This window comes from Neolamprologus brichardi, chromosome 20, assembly GCF_056152115.1.
Source record: "Neolamprologus brichardi isolate AB-2024 chromosome 20, ASM5615211v1, whole genome shotgun sequence".
Classification (NCBI taxonomy): Eukaryota; Metazoa; Chordata; class Actinopteri; order Cichliformes; family Cichlidae; genus Neolamprologus; species Neolamprologus brichardi.
The window spans coordinates 8,434,991-8,457,744 of NC_142123.1; the positions used below are offsets into that span (position 1 = coordinate 8,434,991).

The following is a 22,754-nucleotide window of genomic DNA, read 5'->3' on the forward strand; positions in this document are numbered from 1 at the left end:
GAACAGAGCTTAAGTGGGCTAGAGACTACAAAGAGTTGTAGTCTGTGTTGGCACCTCGCAGGTAAACCGAAGTTCAAATGTTACATCAGTTGTGTGGGCGTTTGCCTGTGTACCTGTGCTGGCAGTATTGCCCGTAGTGGTTGTCTCCGCAGTCACAAATGTATCCATGGGAAGAGCTGGGCTTCCTGTGGCAGTGAGCCTCATTCTCACATGGATTTAGATGACAGGCGTCAGTGCAGCTTTTCCCATAATAACCTGAGAGACACAAAGAGAGATGTCAAAAACCTTCAGCACAGTAAGAAAACTTGGTTCTTAAATGTTTTTTGTTTTGTTTTGCAGGTTATATTAAATAATATTTTTGATTAAATTCACATGACATGTAACTTCCACCTGAGCATGTGGCACATCCTTTAAACTCTATGGACACAGGGAGGACGTCAGTAAATAGGCTGATTAACCCTCAATTTTATTTGCTTTAATAACTTATAAGAAAAATTATCAGGAGACTTGTTATGCATATTTAAGTGGGTCTAAGAAAATATCCATTCATCCTGCTGCTACCTAAATATTAACACTGAGTATGTCCAAGTTTTATTAACATTAAAAAACTGATTTATTTTGGAAACAATCATCTACAGAAAAATAAAGACAACCTTAGTGTGTAAAGAACTTCCCTTCCAAGTAATTTGATGAAATAAAAGCAGAACACAGCAAACACTGAGATCTTAATATTCAGCATGGCGCTGCGTCTTCCATCTGTGTACCACACATAATAACCTGTCAACTCGCAAGTAAACATCTCAAACATCAAACAGCGATTATCACAAATGTCATTCTCCTGACGCACTTCGGCTGGGCGAGCCACTGGAAAACATGCCGCAACGGTGCATTGCTACACTGTCAGCCGCTGAAACACTAACGCAGCGCTTCTTCCTTTTTTTTCCTTTTTTTTTTCCGAGTTCAAAACAAGTACAAGAGTCGCATCAAGAAAACATTCCACTTGCTATACGGCAATATATATGCACGTCAGGTGTAGAGGAACCAAGACATGTTGATGGGAAGTAGGCTACTGGAACAAAGCATCCATGGACAACGGCTGATAATATAGAACTGATGCAGAGATGCTATTATGTATCACATATGCCGACCCAATGAGAGGGTATATGCCACACATGTGAGAACTATGGATGAGCAGAAAGCCAACATCCAAACTCACCAAGAAGTACCTGGTAATAACCACACGTGTCACCATCAAATGCAAAATATATCACTGTTCACACTGCTGTTCTGCACAGGCGTCAGTCCCGAAAGCCTGCTCATCACTAAGACTGGATACAGATACAAATTCAGGACTGGAGTGACCATCAGTCACCTCACACTCACCAATCCTCCTCATCAGGATCGATAGCGAGGACATCAGGATGCCATTTAGCCTGGATAAGTGGGTATATTTTGGTAATTCTGGCCAAATGGTAAAAAAGAGAGAGAAGATTACCTCGACTGAAGGGGTGGAGCCACCAGAAGGAGGAATAGCAGATATATGGGACAGCTACAAGTACCTGGGTATCCCACAATTCAAGGGGAACCATGATAATGATGCACACAGGTCAGCCACAAATACTTCCAGTAGATAAGATGTTTTAAAAAGCCAGCTGAATGGTAGGAATAAGATCCAAGCCATCAATACATCCTCCCTACTGCTCAGCACATACCCCACTGTAGTACCAAGCTGGCCACAGGAGGAGAGAGATGCCACTGATGTGAAGAAACAAAAACTCCTCACAACCGGAAGTCCAGCACCCCGAGGCTCTATGAGCACTGCAAATGGTGAGGGCGAGGATTAGTGAGTGTCAGAGGCACAATCCAGAATGAAACATGGAGCATCTGTGAATATATCAGGCGCCCAAGAAGAGCTGCTCCAAGAACGCCTCAGGCAGCTGAACACAGACGGTGAGGAACAGAAAGAGGCGCAATCTACACGACCAAGGCCCTGAATGGGATGAACCCCTGACAAATCAAGAAATCTTACCAGTGGCCAGAAAAGGACAGCTAAAAGGACAGAACAGAGGCTCTGATCACGGCAGCACAAGAACAGGCCCTGAGCACCAGACGCATAGAGGCAGGAGTCTACCAAAGCAGATAGGACCTGCAGACTATACTACTTAATAGCAGGATATTTACTGTATGTGGACCTTGCGTGCGCACTGAGGCACAACCAAGCAGCTGAGATAGCGTACAGGAACATCTGTGCCACTTATGGACAACAAGTCACATGCAGAAAAACTAAAAGCAATATAATGTCACTGGAAAAGAAAGTGTAAATGTCTCTTTTTCATAACAGCACAGAAATGTGCTACATAAAAAGCAAAGACATTACACTTCAACACAGCTGAACAAGCCACTTCAACAACACACGCGCACACTCCCAAGGTATACTTGTGTGCAGCGTGAGGAACGAAGCCGTCATACACTTCAATGCAATCCCGAGACACTCCACACAAACACACCCGCCTCTTATATGGTAATACAGGCCAGCACATAAAAACCCCTCTTTAATCTAATGACTAAAGCTGAGCGCTTTATGCATATTTTGCGGTGTATTGAGCACAAATAGTGAAGGCCTCTCACCTAGACCTCCTTTTAAATTAAAAAGAGCATAATTGTGCTATTTAGTCATTAGGGAGCCTTTTTTAATAGGGGGACTTAAATATTACAGGACTACTCAATGACAAAAGAATCTACACTCACGTGAAGCCAGAAATACAAGCAATGAATTTAAAATAAAACATTCCACAGACTCAAATGAATAATAAAAATAAAACTAAGATTTGCCTGTAATAATTAATAATGAATCCAACTGATACAGCTGGGTTTTTCCTTCTCGGGGGATTCTCGTCTTCAACTGTGGAGCCACAGAAAAATCTGCCAATATTTTATTATTTGAGGTTTCATTTACTTAACATATATTTTTGTTTAGCAAGGTTGTGGTTATCAAATAGACAGAAATAACATGTAAATGCCTGGACTTCCATCTAATGAGGTAGCACAGACTCATGCCTTTATTGTATGTGGACCTATCGTGCATTTGTTTATGGCTGCCGTGGGAATTAAAGGTCTTTGCTACATCAGGCATGTTAATTACTAATAAACACAACGCGAAGCCGAGGTTGTCATAAACCAAGGTTTTAGAAAATCTAAATTCTTACCCGACAGCATTAGAGAGTCAAACAATTTGTCCTCGCCAATCAGTAATGATTGATTGCTTGTACAACACAAACACAGACGACTTGTTTTCATCATATTTTATCCAGAGCTCCAGAGCGACCAACAAATCTCTGCTTTCACCTCGTGTCTTAAGCCAGCTTGGCTTTCAGGCCCTCTTTTTAATTTACTGGCACAGAACAGAAGGACGTCTCTGCAGATCGAAGTGTGACTGGCTGATGCGTGCGTGCAGCTTGTTGAGGTCTGCATTCCTCTCAGCGAAGCAGACAAACATGTGCAAGGTCTGCTTTCACTTGTCCGTCTAAAGAAAATACAGAAGGCGCTTTGCTTTCAAGCCTTTGGCCTTGGCTTCTGCTTGTACTCAGTATTCACTTACACCAGCATTCAAATGAATCCTTTTTCAGTAATTGCATGGCCTTCTAACTTTTTCTGCTCTCTGTACATAATCAAACCCAAACATGCTATATAATTAAAAAAAAAAAAACAGACACTAACCCAGCTTAATCTCCAAACTTCACACAGTGAAGCTAATTGCAGCCATTGTTCAGTTTCCAATTATTCATCTCACAATTTCTTCTAACAACAAATGCAGAAAAACATTGTGCCTATTTTCTGTCTTCTCCACCTTTAATTTTATTGTTCTCCACGTCTGTTGCTTTCTCTTGAACACACACACACACACATTCACACACGCATACACTCTTCTATCAGCACTATACATCTTTACAGTTTCACCATGGCAACAGAAAAAAGGGAGACGGCAACGGCCTTGGCTGTTTTCAGACGCATATAATGACACTGGCCTTCTCGACACAACACGAAAGCGAGAGAAAGGCTCGAGCCTGAAGAACAAAGAGTGGCGTGCATGCGTTTTTCATCTTTCGCAGTCAGGGTGCAGGGGTTTGTTTGAAAAGTTGTGCTTCCCGAGCGCTACACACATTCAGCGTGACTCACAGCTTCGCGTCTGACTTTCCTGTAACACAACATCAGCTTGACTTCTCCACATGACTACAATCAGGAAAGACCAATGAGTCATCTGTTCACTGAACCGTCCATTCATCCTCTGTGTATCCAACTGTCTTCTCTGACAGTGGAAAGATTGTGCGTGTCGAAATTTCCCAAACAAAATGCTCACACTGAGCGCCGAGTTCAGTAACTCTGTGACAACGGCGGCTCACGATGAAAGAATGAAAGCACTCGTTCAAATATGCGCTGAACTTTTAGTTCGGTTTGTGCTGTTTTAGTTACATGTTTTAGCAGGAACTTTCTGTGCAAAGGCAACCCACTGTGCCCTGCTGCATAGCATCAAGAGGTTGACAAGCAAACACGACTGAAACCCCAGTGTTGTCTCTCTGATACAAACTGGTCATGGAACAATGCCAAAAACTGAACCGGAGCCAGGCAGATGTCAGCGACGTTTCCATAGAGATCACATGATACTGTGTTTTTGAACGTGAGAGATATAGATCAGTTCATAACAAGGAAGAAATTGCATTTATCTTTTTGGGATTTTTTTTGTAATACACAGATGAGTATTACAACACAGTTAAGCTGCCATTTTATACATTTAAGTTCTGTTTCATTCGCTGCATGGTGAACTGAATGAATCAGACGCTTACAGTTATCCTTACTCTGGTCATGATGTTACCATCATAAACTCGGGATCAATCAAACGACAAGTCAATTAGTTCAGTCATTTCAGTTGTGGACCCAAAAGCATGAAGCTGTGTGTCAGAGTTTGATTCACTGCTAATGAGTTTGTCTCTTTTCAAGAAACTTTTTAATTTTGTTGTATTCTACTCTTTGTCTCTTTATTGATTAAAAACAAAACAGACTCTCTCTACTCTAATTCAGACATACAGAAGGAATGAACCTCCTTCTGTATGTCTGACCTCCAACTGGCATCACCGCGACCTCCACCATCTTACTCAAACCGTAATTTGAGTATGTATTTTTCAACCATGATTAGACAGAAGAAGAAAGAAGAGCTCCACCCGATAGTTTTTCAATGTAGAAATATTTGCTGGGTAAAAGAAAGCATCAAGAGGAGGCCATGAACACCACACACTGACGTATGGCCAACCCTCTAGCTACCCCACAAAAATCAATGAACAGTTGTTAAAGTCATTAATTTCTCCTTTTCTATCAGAGCAGAACCCTTTCACCATGCTATTGTTCCCACAAACACACATTTTAACAGTGACATCAACTATTTGACTTGACTTTCTTGAGAGCTTCATCGACTGATTAACACTAATGACGAAATATTCCAGCCATCAGTGTTTTCACATCATCTGAAAGAGTTACAAATCTAACTTCCTGCTCTTTCTTTTGATGCATTAATGCGTTAACGAGCTAACGTGTTGACGCTGTGCAGCCCCACGCACAGGGCGATCCGCGCTAACTCGCTAACAGAGATTTTTCGGTTATGGCGTTAACGTCATTTTAACAAGATTAACGCTGACAGCACTAGTTATAAGTTAAGTGCCTATAGTGATTTGCTTTAGGCCTAAGACCTGAAGGATCACTTCCTGTGTTATCTTTATGCACCATGAAAGTAATGGTCTCAGCCCGATCGACTTCATAAAAATGTTCTGGCTCTGCTGCTGAAGCAAATACTTTACTGCAGATGTTGCTGCTGATTTGGAGCCAGAGTTAATGTAGTAAAGCTATTTTAAAGTGCTTTTACTTGTGACATTGTATCCCCTACAGACATTACTCAGTGTCATGATGTTATTACACACTTTATACCTCCGAGCTGCAATCATTTCAGAGATATTTTTGATTAAAGAAGTACACACTACACAGTACTTGCAGTGCACCATTCATATAGTCATATAACAGTGGTCTACCTGTATGTTTTTTATTTTGATATCACATCTGATCAATAAATGACACTTCCAGTTGAGGAGTCATTTGTCACAGAGTACAACTTTACCCTGATTCAGCACCCTGAGGATCTGGCATCTACTGGCCTGTTCTTCCAGGTTAGAGCACAGGAAACTACAACTCGAAGCTCATACATCTCCACCACTTTTCCCAGAGGCACGGAGTTTAATACACTGCAGCTGCACACCACGCTGAAACCAACAATGCACTTCCCCCGTCAAACTCCATTTAAAGAAATATTTATTTGGCACTTGTTTACAGTCTCTAACAACTTGACAAAAGGCAAAAACACTGATGAATTACTCTCTACTGCAGTAAAAGCAGTTACAAGAGTTCTCGTTCTCCAATTGTGTTTTCTGCATATGATCGTGTGGGCTTCTAAACAGTCCGAGAACTCAAATGGACATAAATCAACATGGCTGCAATTTTTCATATTAGATCTCATTTTTCACAGCGGCCAATTAGTCTGAAGCAGCTGGCAGCAACACGCACATAGTCATACTTGCTGTATGCTTTCTCACAAACACACGCACACACACAGACAGTGAGGAGACGAGAAGGCAGATATCTCCTTGCTTCGTCATGCAGAACCTTGTTTCAGTGTGTGTGTGTGATTGACAGAGAGGTGGTGTGATTCTTCTAGGAGGCCTTTTGCAGGTCAGATGCGCTGTCAGTTACACGAGACCCATTAAGCTAACTTCAGCACCAAGGCAAAACACACAAACACACACATGAAAGGGAATTATTCAGAGTGCACATCTACTTCTTTCTCCCTCTGCCGTTATTAAACTTTGATTTGTCTCTAAGCAGCATTCATTCTATAACAGTCTCAATTTTTAATGCTCATTGTGCTGATGAAATGTAATGATAATGAAAGCGCATGTGTGTACAGTAAATAAGTGCACGCATATTAAGTTTGTGGAAACGCTGTGTGTGTGTGTGTGTGTGGTTGAGTCTTGGTGTGAAGGCATCTGTGTGTGTGTGCCGAGTCTGAGTGCATGCTCCAAGTTAATAAGTCAAGGTGTTAGCATTAGCTTGCGGGCTGGTACAGGATGCTACAGGGATAGCAGTGCCTCTCTGCTTCCTCTACCATGCTGTCAAGGCCTGAGGCTGTCTTACTATATCCTCCACATAGTCAAACTGACTCCTCTTTCACTCCCTCAAGCATCATGAGCATTTTCACTTTTTCTTTCCTGGATAACTTTTCATCACCTACTTCTGCCTTCTAAAAGTAGCTGCTGTGGTAGCAGTCTATGCAGAAGACTTTGGAGTGTTACACCTGATGCTCTTTCCTGTATTTTTTTTTTCACAGACGTGGGAAGGTGAAAGCTGCTATGTTCATTTATTTATTTCTTCTTGTGTGCTGAGGTAGTCTGACCTAGCAATCAGGCACCTTCGGCTAAAAAGCACGACATACTACCAATCTCATGAATCTCATTTCAAGCCTGCTGCTTTTCCTTACAAAGCAAAATCAGTCTGATATGTGACAACTGTGACCCATTTTGCTTGTCTGTTTTTAAAGAGTGGAATGGCAACCTAATCACATCCTGTACTTCTACAGAACAGCACTGTTAGCGCTGCGTTATAACAAGAAAGTCCTGGGTTTGAATCTGCTGGTCTGTTGTGTCCTCTCCATGTGATTCAAAACTGGCTGATTGATGTCCATCTCTCTAATTTAGGCCTGTGACAAACTGGCAATCTGTTGCAGGGTCTCCCCCAAACCCAAACTGCATGAAGCCCCAGTCTCATAGACCTAGAAATTCAACAACCATATGGCAACCACCAGTCAAAGGGGAAAAATGGTAATTCTCTGGCCTGTAGGTGAGTGATTGCTGTGATTGTGATTGTCTCTGTGAAATTTGCAAAATCTCCATCATTCAGAGAATGTTTGTCTTAAGTGAAACTAGTGCCGTTCGCGCAACTTTTACTTGCTGAAGGCGAATGTTTTCCATTCTCTGTGTTGCACTTTTTCCAAGTTTCACTACAGCTGAAATAGTTAAAGGTGAATGTTTGTAGACAAGATGGCATTTTTCATACATACTACACTTTCCTATGGGAATCTGCTAGCAACCAAAGTAATCACATGGAAGTTTTTGAGGCACCACTCTCTTTGTGACCAATTTCAACTGGTGCTTGAGGTTGCAGCAATCACCTGCAACCTTTAACAACCACTTGCAAACTAGTCAAGGAATCCCTGGGGAGGGTAACCAATCAGTCTGTTGGCCTGTGTGACAGAGGACTAAGTGGTTAAGATAATGAATGAATGGACGGATGGATGAGTTTTCTCCATCGGTTTCACTTTTCCAGTTAGTTTTGTGTGGTAACCATAAACTGGATACAACCATTTAATTTGTGGACTCGGGTTTATCATTTTGGCCATACTTAGACGAGGGAGTAAAGCTGAAATTCACTACACTGAATTTTGGCTAATGAAAAAACAGGAAACAAGAAAACTGAAAACACATTTCATAATTTTGATCCTTTAACAAATGAGTTATAAGAAAGAAAAAAAAAACACATCAGTAGATTTTTCATAATAAAATGCTTTAAACTTTGTTTTCTTATTGTCAGGCTTTGAGCACATTTTTTTTCTATAAAGAGAGAAAGGTGCCCATCCAGACATTTCATCATTGGGTCTACTGGCATTGACCCGTATGTGGAAACAGCCTCAAATAGAAACTTATTGAACTTGAGTTTTTTTGCATTTCAGTCTCCGCTTCACGTCTCAGCCTTAGAGGATGCTGCCTGATTATAATTTACTGTTTCTGTCGCTGGTGTTTGCTTTACATTACAAAAGTTCTTCCTAATCTTAAAGAAATATTTGAGTTTTAGGAAAAAAATGAAGAGAATAGTTTTTTCTACATGTACAGAAAAAATCTGAAGAAATATTGAGGCAGATTTGAAGGAAGGTGACTAATCTCAAAACGTGGATAGGCAACTTTTGTCTTTCTTCTGGTTTTCTCTTTAATGGTTCTTTTTCTGCTAACTTGCCAGCCAGTCTTTTGTATCCTCACCCCTTTACCCATAATATAAATAATCTCTCTTAATCGCCTCCCGTTCAGCTGGCCTTACATGTTACATCAATACTGTTAGAGCTGAGGAGCTTCTGTTGCATGCACTGCTGCTAACTGCTAGCTCCAAATAAATATCGAATATCACTCCTTACGCTGTTCTTCTTTCTTGCTTCTCTCTCATGTGTGCAGCTGTCATGTTAATTTTCTCTCAACTCTAAGTTCATCCCTGTGTACGTATATTCCCAGATGTGTCACTAGTGTTTTCAGGCTGTTTGATTTGACTTTCTCGCGCCCTCTTTTTTTCCCCTTCCTTCCTCCAAACTTTGTGTTTTTCATTTTTTTACACTATTTCTGTCACCCGCCTTTTTCTGTTCATTAATCATTAATATTTTCACTCCCTTTGTTCCTCCTCGGCATTTTTCATCTTTCAATTGTTTTTTTTTTCCTCCCTGCATCTCTCTATACAGTATACACTTTCCTTACTCTCTCCCTGTCTCTTTACTTCTCCACCCCTCTCCTTCTCTTTTAATCATATTCTTTTCCTCCACATTAATTCCACCTCATTATATTCACCTTACTAAGGAGCTTTTGGAAGTTAGCCTGCAGTCGGTCTCTTTCTCTTGGTCTCAGGTGGATGGGGACTCATTATGCAAACCCAAATATCAGTTTAACCCAGTTACAGCACTGGGAGACGCCTACGCATATGGACACATTATAATTACTCCCCTTTTTTGTTGTTTCTCAGTAAGCCGGCTTCTTTAACCTTTTACTCTCAAACCTCAGCTATTTTACATTGAATGTCTACAACGGTCAAAACTTTAGACCATTTTGCCTGGCTCGGAGGCTAGCGCACAACAATGGAAAATACTTTTTGGTGTGTTACATTTTGTCTGTTAATCTATTCATTTTACAATATTCACATCACATCAATCCTTTTTTAGCATTTTTGTAGTTGTTTTTTGGGAGCAGGGTACTATGACTATTAGTTTCACCTGTAGTGAAAAAGTTAGCAGTGATGTTGTGTCTTCACATTTAATAAGAGACTTGTTAAATGTGCTGATCTTTGTTTTAGGTGTTACAAATTCACATATTTCTGGGACCATGTTGCATTATTCTGTAGCTGTAAGACCGAGGGTGGAAAAAAATGCATACTACAAATTATCTGACTGTACAAAGAAAAAAAATGATGCCGCAAAAAGCTACCCACTGCTGCAAACACGACATCAACGCTCTCTAACGGCACACAAGAGGAAAAATATGATGGCAGCCTCACTGCAGCATCGCAGACCACTTACAAGCAGGTGCAAAGACTAACTGCAACACCCTCAACATCTGCACGACCGCTTTCAATCAATGCGCAGGTCGCATGGTGGGAAGCAGCCTGTCTCCACATAATCAGGGCCCGACTCAGATCGACTGCAGTCACTCTCATACAGATTGCCAAGACATCTGCAATCAGTCTAAGTCTGTCTGAACTGAGGAGTGCAACTTGTCTGCAACACATCTCTTTGTATCATAGGACTCAATTTAGCTGGTTGCAAACCGGCTCTACTTACATCCCTATATAAAAGCAAGGTTGCCAGGTGTCTATATAATTTTTCAGTTAAATCATCTTTTTTGTAGCAATTATGTCACCATTTGTGGAGGAATTTCTGAATTTCTATTTCAAATCTATGGCTGGTTCTGGCTGGACTCTGAATGTGAGTAGTGAATTTATGTACATGTGGACAGTAACAGATTTGCAACAGGTGGAAACAGACTTGTGATTTTTCATGATTTATCGGTTAACTGTTGTGTTATCACAAACAGATTATAAGTAATTGCCAAACCTCATGCCGTTTTATCGCTGTCTTGACGTACCAAAATTACTTTATTACATTACAGTCACATTTCACTCGTGCCACGGTCTCCAGTAACTGTTTTGTGTGACACTAGCATGAAAACGACACACTAACACTTATATTAAATTAATTTTTTTACAAACCTACAATATTCGTACATGCGCGTTCATCAAGCCAATAATGGCACAGTTTTACATCACAAGTCAAAATATTAGTAATTTTTTCTTGAACAAAAAGGTTGTTTTTAAAAATGGCTGATAACTCGAGACCCCCATCATACTGCATGTTAGTTTACATCTGTAAATAGACGTCTCTATACTTCGCTTCAAGCTCAACTGCAAAGCCCACGCCATCTGCTCCACTCACCGGGTTCACATAGACAGGTGTGCCTCTCCCATTGGTCGGAACAACGGCTATGAGCTGGACAGGGAGACGAGAGGCAGGGATTACCGACACTGCAGCCAGTTTCCACTTTGACAGCTCTAGAGGGGCGGGGCAGAGTGGGGGCGTCCGGTCTCACGCCCAATCGAACGCCCTGTAGGAAGAGAAAGTGAGGGTCACGTTATCTCGACACAACACACAAAAACAATAGCAGCTGTATTAGCGTATTCACCGGCCTATCCCAGAGTCATTTTTTACTTTTATTTTTTATCTTCACTGTATGAGTTAAAAATTCCATCCTTTACCTGTATGCATCCTCTTATCCCATTCTGAACCTCCCCAGATCCCAGCACTCCTCCAACATGCAGATGTTTCACCTTCAAACCATGAATCTCATTTCCCACTATCACTGTTCCCTAATGGGGAAAGAAGGAAAGAGGTGGGGGAACAGATGGAGACAGGAAAGGAAAAGAATATGATTATTAATAGCAGCAAACACACTCAGCTATGAAGGGTAAAAAAAATAGTTACAAGCAAGTGACCATCAGTAAAAACGTAATTAAAAAGATGTTTCTGTTATGAGTTTACATCAAAATGAACTGAAAAAGATACGATTTTTTTTTCCTGGAAGGATTATTGATTTCCAGAAACCGCCATATATTTATTTACCGATATATCAGCGAGCAGCGCCAGGTTATTATGAGGCTTGTGTCAGTCAAATAGAAGGGGAGGTGGAGAGGAGCGTGAAAAGGATTCGACTGAATGATTGGCTTCATTAAACAGAAGAAAACCATAATATGCAATCACTGCAGAGAAGGTCAATGCTCAAGTGATAACTCCAGCAGAATTGTGAAGAAATGTTGACAGGCAACTTGCGAGGATCATGAAAGCAAAATCAATGAGCCGCATTCATCACCGTTTCAGCAGCAGTAGAAGATGCTAAAATGGAATCTGAGATATGTCTGATAACAGCGGCACATGTGCCAAAACCCCTTTCAAAGGCAACTGCCGTTTAATTGTTTAATAATTTTGTATTTGAAATGTTTTTCTGCACCATTTGCTCAGTGTGCTACTTGATGCACTTTGGAGAATAGCCTGGTGAACTACAATGAACAGATAAAAGACATAACGTGCTGGCAGACGATTTAGGGAATAGCACGACATAAAAACACGACAAAGGCTGTTCGTGTTTGCTTAAACCGAGCCAAAGATGATTATAATACGGACGGTGGTTGTGCACGTGCTTCTCTGCGTTCATGTCACTGCCACATATGTACAGGCGCATACATCATACGAGCGCATGCACGCAAACAAACATCGCACAGTACAATCTGACATAATAATCCACCGGAGATTAGTGAAACGAGGATTAGAAGCCCACATCTTGGGGAGTCTGACGCTTTGCAGGATTATAGAAAAACCTGTATATGTTCTAAACATTTATATGTATGTGCGTATGTGTTTCTTTGAGATAGACTTTGTATTTCTTTTAAAAAGGCAGGATGTTGTATAACACTGTCAAGGATTGTTAGGCAAAGAACGGAAGGAGGGAGAAGTAACAATGCAGTAAGAAATAAAAAGATAGGAAGATAACAAGGTTTACTTTTGATGAAATATACTTGAAATGTACTATGAATATACCTTAAGACGTGTGTGAAATACGTTTTTGTATGTTCCAAAGACTTTTTTCACGTTGTGCGAATTATACCCATGGCTCATATGTAAGGTAAATTAAGGAAAATGAACTCTGATATTAGAATCTCAACTAAAAATTTAACCCTGCCAAACATTGCTTTCAAAAACACAGACTGCAAGAGTACTTTATTAAGCACCTGTTGACCAAGCACGCCAAAACCTTGCCATTTCCTTTTAGCTGCTATGTATGCCAGTATTTTTAAGATTAGACATGAAAACCTTTTATTTCAATAAAGCTTACAGTTAGAGCTGATTAGGTGACCCTGAACTACCTTCTTCTCATGTTACAATGAGGTCAGCCTGCTGAAGGACTTTCTGTAACGCGCTGATTATTTCTTCTCCACTGACGCCTTTTTCCCCTCCATGTGTTTATACATCACTGCATATCATTACATGTGTCCTCCGTCTCCCTATGTTCTTTTTTTTACTTTTCTCTCCAACCCATCCCTCAGCCAATTGCAGCAGATGGCTGCCCTTCCCTGAGCATGGTTTCATCCTGTTGAAAGGGAGTTCTTCCTTCCCACCGTTGCCTAGTGCTGCATACAAGGGGTCGTCTGATTGGTGGTTTTCGCAAAAATTCACCAGCCCAACCTACAATAAACTAATATCTTTCTTAATTTAAGGAATTCATACAATTGGTTATTTATTTATTCATTTTTAGCATCCTAAAATACATCCTTCATCGCTTTGGCTCAAAGCAGGAAGTGAGAGAGACGTCTGTGCGTATGGGGACATTCTGGATTAGAGGAAATTAAATAGGTTTGCTTGCCTCTATTCATATCAAATGCTTTAAAATTTCAATTAAGTACTTCTCTGGCGATTACACGAATAATATAGCCCATCAAGGAGCTCCATATTTCAAACAGACAGAATAAATGGAGAATTACAACTGGGAAAAAAGAACTGCCTCTTCTAATTTGAACACAGTCAAAAAAATTAATTTTTAAGCCAAATTAAGCCTTATTGATTTCATAAAGCAGATACGACAAAAAACCTTCTTATTCATTTAAACTATGCTTGCAGGATAAATTTAATATTTAATTTACTTTTTTTTTTAAGCTATTAAAGGACTTTAATTTTCTCCCCTTTAAAAAAAATCGACTGTACTGTGTGCCTCTAGTGTAAGTGTGCTCCCTGATAGCTGGACATTAAAGTTGGATTAAAAACGCTTTGAGATTTCGATGATAATTTGCACTACCTGATAGAGTCCAAAGTCCAGCCGCAGTGTGGCGACATAGCGAGTCTCGCGGCCACTGCGAACGTCTCGCAGCTCCAGCTGGAGGTCGTGCCACCGGCCGTCTGCCACTTGAACCTGATCCAACCGCAAACGCACCGGTCTGGTTGAGCCGCGGGTCACCGAAAAGACCAGCTGACCATTAATTACCTGATGAGAGCGAGAAGAATAAATGAATAAATAAAATTCGCAAATCACATTAAAACAAAAACAAAAAGAAGAAAAAAGAGGGAGAGGAAGAAAAAAACGATCCACTGCTATGACTGTGTGAGTGTGACTGTGTGTAGGAGCGTGAAATCCGACGTCTTGGCTCAGCTTCCACCGAGATTCTGCTAATTTAAAACGCTCTTTGGATTTAGCATCTGAAACTTAACGTATATAAACAAGATCAAATTGTGTTTAAGCCTAAATGCAGTTAAAGCTTTTTGAGTTTCTGGTGATGGTGGAAAGGTTGGTGAAAGGAAGGGCGCCATTTATAGATGTACTCACAGTCAGTGTTTCAGAGGGTGAAACATAAGAAGCTCCTTCAACACCAGATATGGATACTTTTAAAGAAATGTGAACTGCTTTCAGACTCCATGGAGCCTGGTGTTATTTAAAAGGGAACAGTAGTCCCAGCTGTAGACTCTTTTATTGTTATTAAAATGTAAACCACTGAATTTCCACTAATACTACTTCTTCTTCTTTTGGCTGCTCCCTTTAAAGGTCGTCACAGCAGATTATCCCAATACATCTCAGCCCATCCCTCCCCCGTTACATCAACCCTCTGCAGCTTTATCTTCAACATCCTCAATATCCTTCCTCGGCTAACCATCTCGGCCTTGCCTCTTAAATGTTAAATGTGTTCGTGCCCACCTGGAACACCAGGCTGATATACTGGCCAGCCTGGGCCTGCAGCAAAGTCCCTTCACGGGCTCTGGTTCTGAACACCAGGCCGAGGTACCAGGGTGCGGAGATGGTTACGTCATTCTTCAGGTCCCACCAGAGGGCGCTGTTACCCAGAAAGCGGTGTACGTGTGTCATCACTGAGGCGAAGAGAAAAAAACGAAAATGAAAATTAGTGAAATTTCCGAAACAATTTCCAGATGATACTGTTGTCCTTATCCGTCAGTCTGCAACATAATTCTTGTAGTTGTTCACTTTAATATTGTGCGTTTTTCAAAGCACATGTAGCATCAATGGACTATTGGTTTGGTGGTTTGAAGGACAAACAGACCATGTCTGTTCGGGCATGACGTGATCTTTAATGCATTTCGTGCCCAAACAGCTTCCTCAGTTGTTTGCTCTCTGTTGTTTAATTACCAATCAAAAGTATAAAAGCTTCCAAAATTAAATGATGAAACATATGTTACACTGCAGTCTCTGAAGTACAAACTAAGTCCCAGAACTTGTGAACATTTGTCACTGAGATCAATAAACACCATGTTTTTTCTTTTCTTTTTTTCCCCTCAAGTGAATCTTGCCGCTTTATTTCCCCTTAGAGTTGGACGTCTGTGCTCGCAATCAAGACATGCCAGTAAAAATAAATGAGTAAAACCACCTGGGCTAGTGAATGTCCACTCATGAGAGGGAAATCTCTAAAGGTTTATTACGGTTCAGTTATACACAGGAAATACAGCCAGATATCTAGTAACAACTGTCTCATGGGCTCAATTTATTCTTAGCTCAGTCTGTTGGACTGTATTTTTCCATCATCAATTCTTCCTTTTTATTTAAGACGGTGCATTCATATTATGCAGGTCAACTCTCACTGAGCCACATTAAGTGAAAAGGTGTTATCTGGGGCATTTAAGCTTAGGTAAGCTGTGAAGAAATTAATGAAGTGTTAGTATAATTACAGCCGAAAAACAAAGTCCTGTGAAAATCAGTTTTTAAAAATAAAACGTTAAAATCACAGCCACTGCTAGAAAATGCTCGTTCCACCAGCAACTGGCACGATAAAATTAACATTGTTAAAGGTTGCTATTAGTGTAGTTACTGTAGGGCTACGGGATAAGAAAAATCCCGGCCTCTTACCGTGGCTGCAGTCCTTCCCACCGTATCCTAGGGGACAGTCACAGGAGAAAGTCTCCCAGCTCACCCTGCAGGTTCCTCCGTTCTGACACGGATTGGACTTACAGAAGGGATATTTGGCACTGCAGCCTAGTGGAAGCAACAGAGGTCACTGAAGTTATAAAAATGAATTGCAACATACTGTACATGATAAGTCTTCATGCTGTCACTGTGAGCTTTATAACATTACCCACACACACAAGCATTTTCAAAATAAAGTTCAACCGATTTTTTGGCTATTTGTTGATCTGTTGGTATCATAATGACACCAGGAACGACAAATACCTACTATGACCAATAAATGATCAAATTAAAAGGTAAATAAGACGATGGAGAAACACCCTTCAACCATGTAATGAGTGTTGATGTTACACTGTTTGTCCATCAGAGGGACCTCTACAAGTTCCCTGTTGCCAACAAGTCTTTGGAACGCCAAACACAACAACCACTGGTCAGGCAAAGCGTAATTAAATAAATAATTGACTAAAACAAATGTTAAGGAAATGTTTTTCTAAAACTAAAACTCCTCAGTCAGAGTAATTTAGGGTGTTTAAAGTTTTCAGTCTAGTTAAAAACACTCAAAATCCAATGAAAAGTGGTGATCATCATTTTTATATGTTCAAGTGCATAGTGTGGAGGATGTCATAAGGCCTTGAGGCAATCGGATGTAAAACACAATATTTCTGAGTGTTTTATCTTTAAATCGGACAGATTTGCCCTGAATGCAACTGGAAGGTTAAAAGTCCTTAAAAATACGATATGAAAATGAAAGATATGCAAACAGTTACACATAGTAACACAACAAAACAACAACGTATAATAAATGTTTTCCTTTCATTTCACTGACTATAATAAAAAGTAATGCAAGCACCCAGTCCATCAGTGAAAATCCAATTTCAGTGCAATGAAGCCTAACTATATATGACTATATGTGAAGATGTGGCTCTACCCCATTATTGTTTCCTATAATATTTAGAAGCACAAAGTGGTTCGTAGCACACAAAACCTTAAAAGCTACTTCATTTAAATACTATAAATAAAAATAAATTTTGTTTGTGTGTGTTTTGCCACAAGATGGGTGAAAAGGCTATTGAGAAGGAGCTAAATGTTACTAATGCACAATAATACATGTTTGAAGGAAAGCAAACATGGTTCCCAGCACTGACCAGGAAGCGTTCCATTATTGGCGATAAATCCAGCCATGTCCAGCGGTTTGCTATCGATGTGCAGCTCTTTCATGCAACCGATAAACTCCCTGGTGCCAAAGGGAAAGTTGTCTGGCACATTAGGGACTCCACCCAGAAATAATGGACCAGTCAAGTCCAGAGACCTAAGAAACACAAAGATAGAAAGCAATATGAGTAAATATAGTGGAGAACAAATGGGGTTATGGAAGAAACACAGGATTATTCTTCTTCAAGTAAGAGAGGAAGGAGAGAGGGATGAAAGAAGAAGGGGTGAAAAGAAGGAAGAACATGAAAGAGGGTATGAGAGAGGGATTAAACAAACCTAGAGATTAAACATGTCATCAGAGGTAGATGAAATGTGTCATCATTCAGAATCAAAATCACAGAAAAGCAGGGGATGTTAAGGATAAATTAGATGATGGTGTTTTTAAGGTAAAGAAACAGAGAAGGGAAAGACAGATTGAACACAAATACACTGAGAAAGAAAAGGAGACAGATGAAGAGACGGATGAACAAACAGGAGATTAAACAGGAGTTACAGCAACCGTCTTGAGAGAAGAGGTAGAGGTGGATGACAAGATGAAGAAGGAGAAAGGAGACACAATAAAAGGTGGTAGATACAAGTGCAGCTTGCTCTAGGAGGAAGAGGGGGAAATGGCAATGCCAAAGGAAGAAAAAAGCTTGAAAGATAGATGAACAAACAAGAGATTAAGTGTGAGTTACACCAAATGTCAAGAGGCAGATGATGAGACAGACGGTATTGGGAAGGAAAGAGGGAATACGAGGAGGAAAATTTCGGAGGGATAGAAAGTGACAGTTACGGGACTGCGCTGAGTGAGAACCAAAGAGAGACAAAGTTTTGTCAGCAGAGGACGTCACTGGCAGAGAATGTCAAGACTGAGCAAGAGGCGGGTGGAGAAATGGAAAAGGAGCAGGAGGAAGAGAAGGTTGACGTGTTAGTCTTTAGCCTTCCTCTTTGATCCGTCTTCTTTTCCCTCAGCCTCACTTAGTGCTGACAGACGCGGCAAACATGATTACAGCTTACAGAGGCCAGACATCAACACTATGACAGGCTGCTCTTTCAGTCCATGTGCGGATACGCTTTATGTGTATGTGTTTTCTTGCACTTGTTAGTATATATGCAGACATTCGTTGGTTAGACACAAACTGTAGCTGAGAAAGAATGAACAAAAGTTCGACAAGGTCAGATGGAACAGGCAGTGCAACGCATTTAAAACCAACAATTTGGATCTTTTAGTCGCACCTAAGAGATTGTGTGTGTGAGACGGAGAGATGAGCGGAGATAATGAAAAGAAACGAACATATCCGTGTAGCAGAAATGAGACGCCTGGTAACAAGACCATCAGAGAGATACAGACAGACATGAAGGAGCATAGAGACGTCAAAGAGTCGTGCCTCATTAAAGCCTTGAGTCCCCCGCATAGTTCCCCTACGGTCACCTCATCACCCTGATCGTTACTTTAAAATCCTGTCAGATTTCTAAACTTTCAGCGCGTTTTTTTAACAGATGTACATGTAACACCTTTCTGTTTTCTTTACAAAATATTGATCTCTGCTGTAGGTAATTTTCCACGACATTTGCAATTACAAGCCTGGATAAATATTTTGTTTAAACTTTAGCATTTCAGATGTATGAAACTTTAATTGGTAATTAAGCGAACACAGACATGCTCGGTGAATGCATGTATCTCCCAATGTAATGCTGCTACCCTCAGTCACTTCACACACTCACTTTACTTTACCTTTAGATAGCTTAAAAAGCTACCAGCTGGCCAGCATGTTGCTCATAGCTGCACATAATGACCAGCTTTATTGGTTTTCTACTCAGTGGAAATTGTCTTTGAATATCTGTTAAGCCTCTGTTCAGTCACAGATTATGTTTAATGAAAGTTGTCTTTGCAAAGAAGCTGGCAAATCCTGTGCAAACACCTCCCACAGCTCTGGGTCAGTTACTATTCATCCTTTCATTTGCAATGCTGCTGGCAAAAGAACAAATTTACCTGCAGGAATTCATCCTAAGGTTCTTTTTTTTAAAATTAATAATTCAATATTTATTTATCATTTTGACCAAAAGATTTCATAGATTCATTTCATGTTAAAATATTAGTTATCTCAGTATGAATATACCAAAGCTTATGCTATAGAACAAGCTACAGTGTTACACTGTAGTCCTCCTACGCTCTGCTTCAACGTCTTACAACTGAGAAATTTAAGTCTCTGAATTTAAGAGCCTGAATTCAGTCAAACGGTTGTGATAAAAGCTAAAGGATGCGATACTTATGCTTCCTCTCCAGCTTTGCCACAATGCCTCTCTTACAGCGCTAAAAGCAAGCAAACCCAGCTTACATTAGCTAGAAACTGAGTCACCCGATCACTCAAGTCAGCAAACGGCTGTTTCCCACCGAAAATGAAGATTCAAAAGTGAGCTGCGTGCAGATAACCAGCTAGTTGTAGCCTGGCTGAGCAGTTTGTATCTGATATTAGCATACTGACACAGCATAAACACTGATCTCAAAGTCATGGCGTGTGCCAGAAAGTACTCCTAGCATGCTAGCGCAGGACAGTCTTTTGTACATTAGCTCACACATATTTTGAAACACAGTATGAAGTGGGGTGTTTTCACACCTAAAGTTTGTTTACTCTGGTCCAAATCAGTTGATGAGCTTGTAAACTTGTAGCTTTTCCCTGCGATTTAGTTTCTTTTCATATTGAGGAAAATCCAAATGAACCAAAATGCATCACTACAAATTACATGAGAATGTTCAGTCCGGTCATTAGCCAGATGTTGCACTGGTCATCTATAGTACTTTGCTGCATCCCAGATTGCAAGTTTTTTAGCTCAAGCTTAATATTTTCTCTTCAGTAATGCCTGAAATGAGTGACTGAGTCCAGAAAGTCAGCAGGAAAGTGTTTACAGAACACATACCCGGGGTGACCATGGCGCTCGGGGATGGGAAGCGCATCTGTAACCGGAAGGTTGCCGGTTCAATCCCCGGGCTCTCTGTCCTGGTCGTTGTGTCCATGGGCAAGACACTTTACCCTACTGCCTACTGGTGTTGGCCAGAGGGGCCGATGGCGCGATATAGCAGCCTCGCTTCTGTCAGTCTGCCCCAGGGCAGCTGTGGCTACAACTGTAGCTTGTGTGAATGTGAGAGTGAATGAATAATGGAGTTGTAAAGCGCTTTAGGTGCCTTGAAAAGCGCTATATAAATCCAATCCGTTATTATACCCATCCCATATACTTCTATAGGACCTAAAGTTGTTTTGTCTCCCCCCTATCTCCCCCCACCACTTCCCCTGCCGGGGGCGGACTCCCTCAGACATCGGTGCGTTGGTGGTTCTTTGTGTCCGGGGGTGGGCGTCCGGGTACACACCGGCTCACTCCTTGGTGGCTGCTTATCGGGGCCTGGAGCCTGGGGCTCGCTTGGGCCACTTCGGAGGTGGGGTGCCCCTGGCCTCTTGGCCTGGGGCTCGGTCACTCAGGCACAGCTGGCTGCCGGCGGAGCTCACGGGCACGTCACTGCAACCCCCCCTGGCTTCTGCTCCGTGGCTGCTGAGTGACCCCTCATCTGGGACTCTCCTCAGCTCTTTCTGGGACAGTGGCACGGCTGCCCCTCTGTTGGTCTTCCTTGGTCTCTTGTGTTCTGAGGGCCTCTGGATGTCTGGAGTTTTGATCTCCTCCATACCTGCTTCATGCCCTGGAGGACGGGGCAGTGGCCCCCCACACCCTCTAGCAGATCATTACATGAAGGAACCTTTTAAGAAAACAAACGCGTCCATGCTCACAGGTGTACACACGGGTGCTCACACACACAAACTACACCCTTTTTGGCTCCTACCTCAAAGCACACTGTGCTGTCGATCTTACGTGCTGCACAACAATGTTTAATATTTAGTATTTACTGTCATATTCCCATATATCATTGTGATGTTGTTTATTGTATTACTCTCGTTTTCTTCTGCTTGTTTTCTTTTTTCTTTCTCAACAGGTGATCCAGGTGATCGATATATGTATTTTTTTTTTCTGCTTATTCTGTTGGTTTTTGTTTTTTGCCCTTCTCCCCCGTCCCTCTTCTCAACTGTTTTTCTTTCCCTCTTTCTTTCTCCCTTTTCTTTCCCCCAGTCAAGTCTGTCCCGTATTCAGCAAGTGAAAATAAAATAAAGAATAAAAGGTGAATCAAATGGACCATTACGGCAAAGCTGGGATGGTCAATTTGGTAAAGAAAATCCATTGGGCATCTTTCTTTGCCTTTAGACAATAATTCTGATGGCAAAAGAGCCAAACGGGACAGGTGCAAAAAAATAAATAAATAAATAAATAAAATAAAGTTGTTTTGTAACACTGTCTGGCTGCCTTCAGATAGAAAGCAGGTATACGGCACTTGCATTTGCACTTTTTTTTTACAGTTTTCTGTAATTTGCGTCCATTTTTTGTACCGTCGATGGTTATGGCTGAGAAACTGGCTGACATTGGTATATGACCATTAGAAGTTTGGGTCCCAGTAAAGTGTTGCAATAAGGAGGGGAAAAAAGAAAAAAACTTACTTCTTACTGCTGGTTTGTTTGCCCTGTGCAGCACAGCTGTAATTTCCAAGCTGCGTACCAAAGCGAAGTGACAAGGCTGTATCACAGTCATCGACGCTCACCACAGCAATCTTCTCATCTGACGGACCCTGAGCCTCACCACTCATACTGCGCTTGGGCTGGACATCCAGACACAGTCCAAAGAAACAGAAAACCAGTCAACATTCAAGAAATACAAGAGCATTCACTAAATCTAGAGTTTTCGTCATTGCATTAAAACACTACATCAGATACAAACTAGCAGTAAACACATGAGATTAGTATTTACACTGATACTTTGCACAATGACAGGAAGACAAAAGGGAGAAGCTTTGGTTAGTAGGACATACAGGAAGAAAAAACAAACACATGGGCAAGAGAACAGACTAAGAGCAGAAAGACAGTGCATTCATTCTCCTTACTGTCTGCTGGTGAAAGAAAGGAGGAGCAAAAGAAGCTAAGAAAGGAGAAAGTGTATATGCGCTCTGACACACGCTCATACTCACATAACGTGTAGCAGGCTGAGGAAAATAAAAGAACATGAAGAAAATTAAAGGAGATGTGCGGCGAATATGCATGAATAAAAATGATGACATGCAAACACCCACATAGGCGTGTAGACACAAACACTTTGGCTCAATTCAAAGTGCTTCGT

At 41.1% G+C, this 22,754-nt stretch overlaps 1 protein-coding gene across 1 annotated transcript in view; it reads right to left on the reverse strand.

Annotated features, from left to right (window-relative positions):
- The window catches only part of celsr3 (cadherin, EGF LAG seven-pass G-type receptor 3), a 117,270-nt gene that overhangs the window by 40,917 nt on the left and 53,599 nt on the right, over positions 1-22,754 (reverse strand). Inside the window, exons 7-15 of the mRNA XM_087833878.1 lie at positions 22,606-22,620; positions 22,082-22,239; positions 17,495-17,658; positions 16,293-16,418; positions 15,132-15,301; positions 14,241-14,426; positions 11,653-11,763; positions 11,333-11,501; positions 114-255 (exon numbers count right to left, since the gene is read on the reverse strand). Of these exons, the coding sequence (XP_087690004.1) occupies positions 114-255; positions 11,333-11,501; positions 11,653-11,763; positions 14,241-14,426; positions 15,132-15,301; positions 16,293-16,418; positions 17,495-17,658; positions 22,082-22,239; positions 22,606-22,620 (1,241 nt within the window). The remainder of the gene's footprint in view (positions 1-113; positions 256-11,332; positions 11,502-11,652; positions 11,764-14,240; positions 14,427-15,131; positions 15,302-16,292; positions 16,419-17,494; positions 17,659-22,081; positions 22,240-22,605; positions 22,621-22,754) is intronic.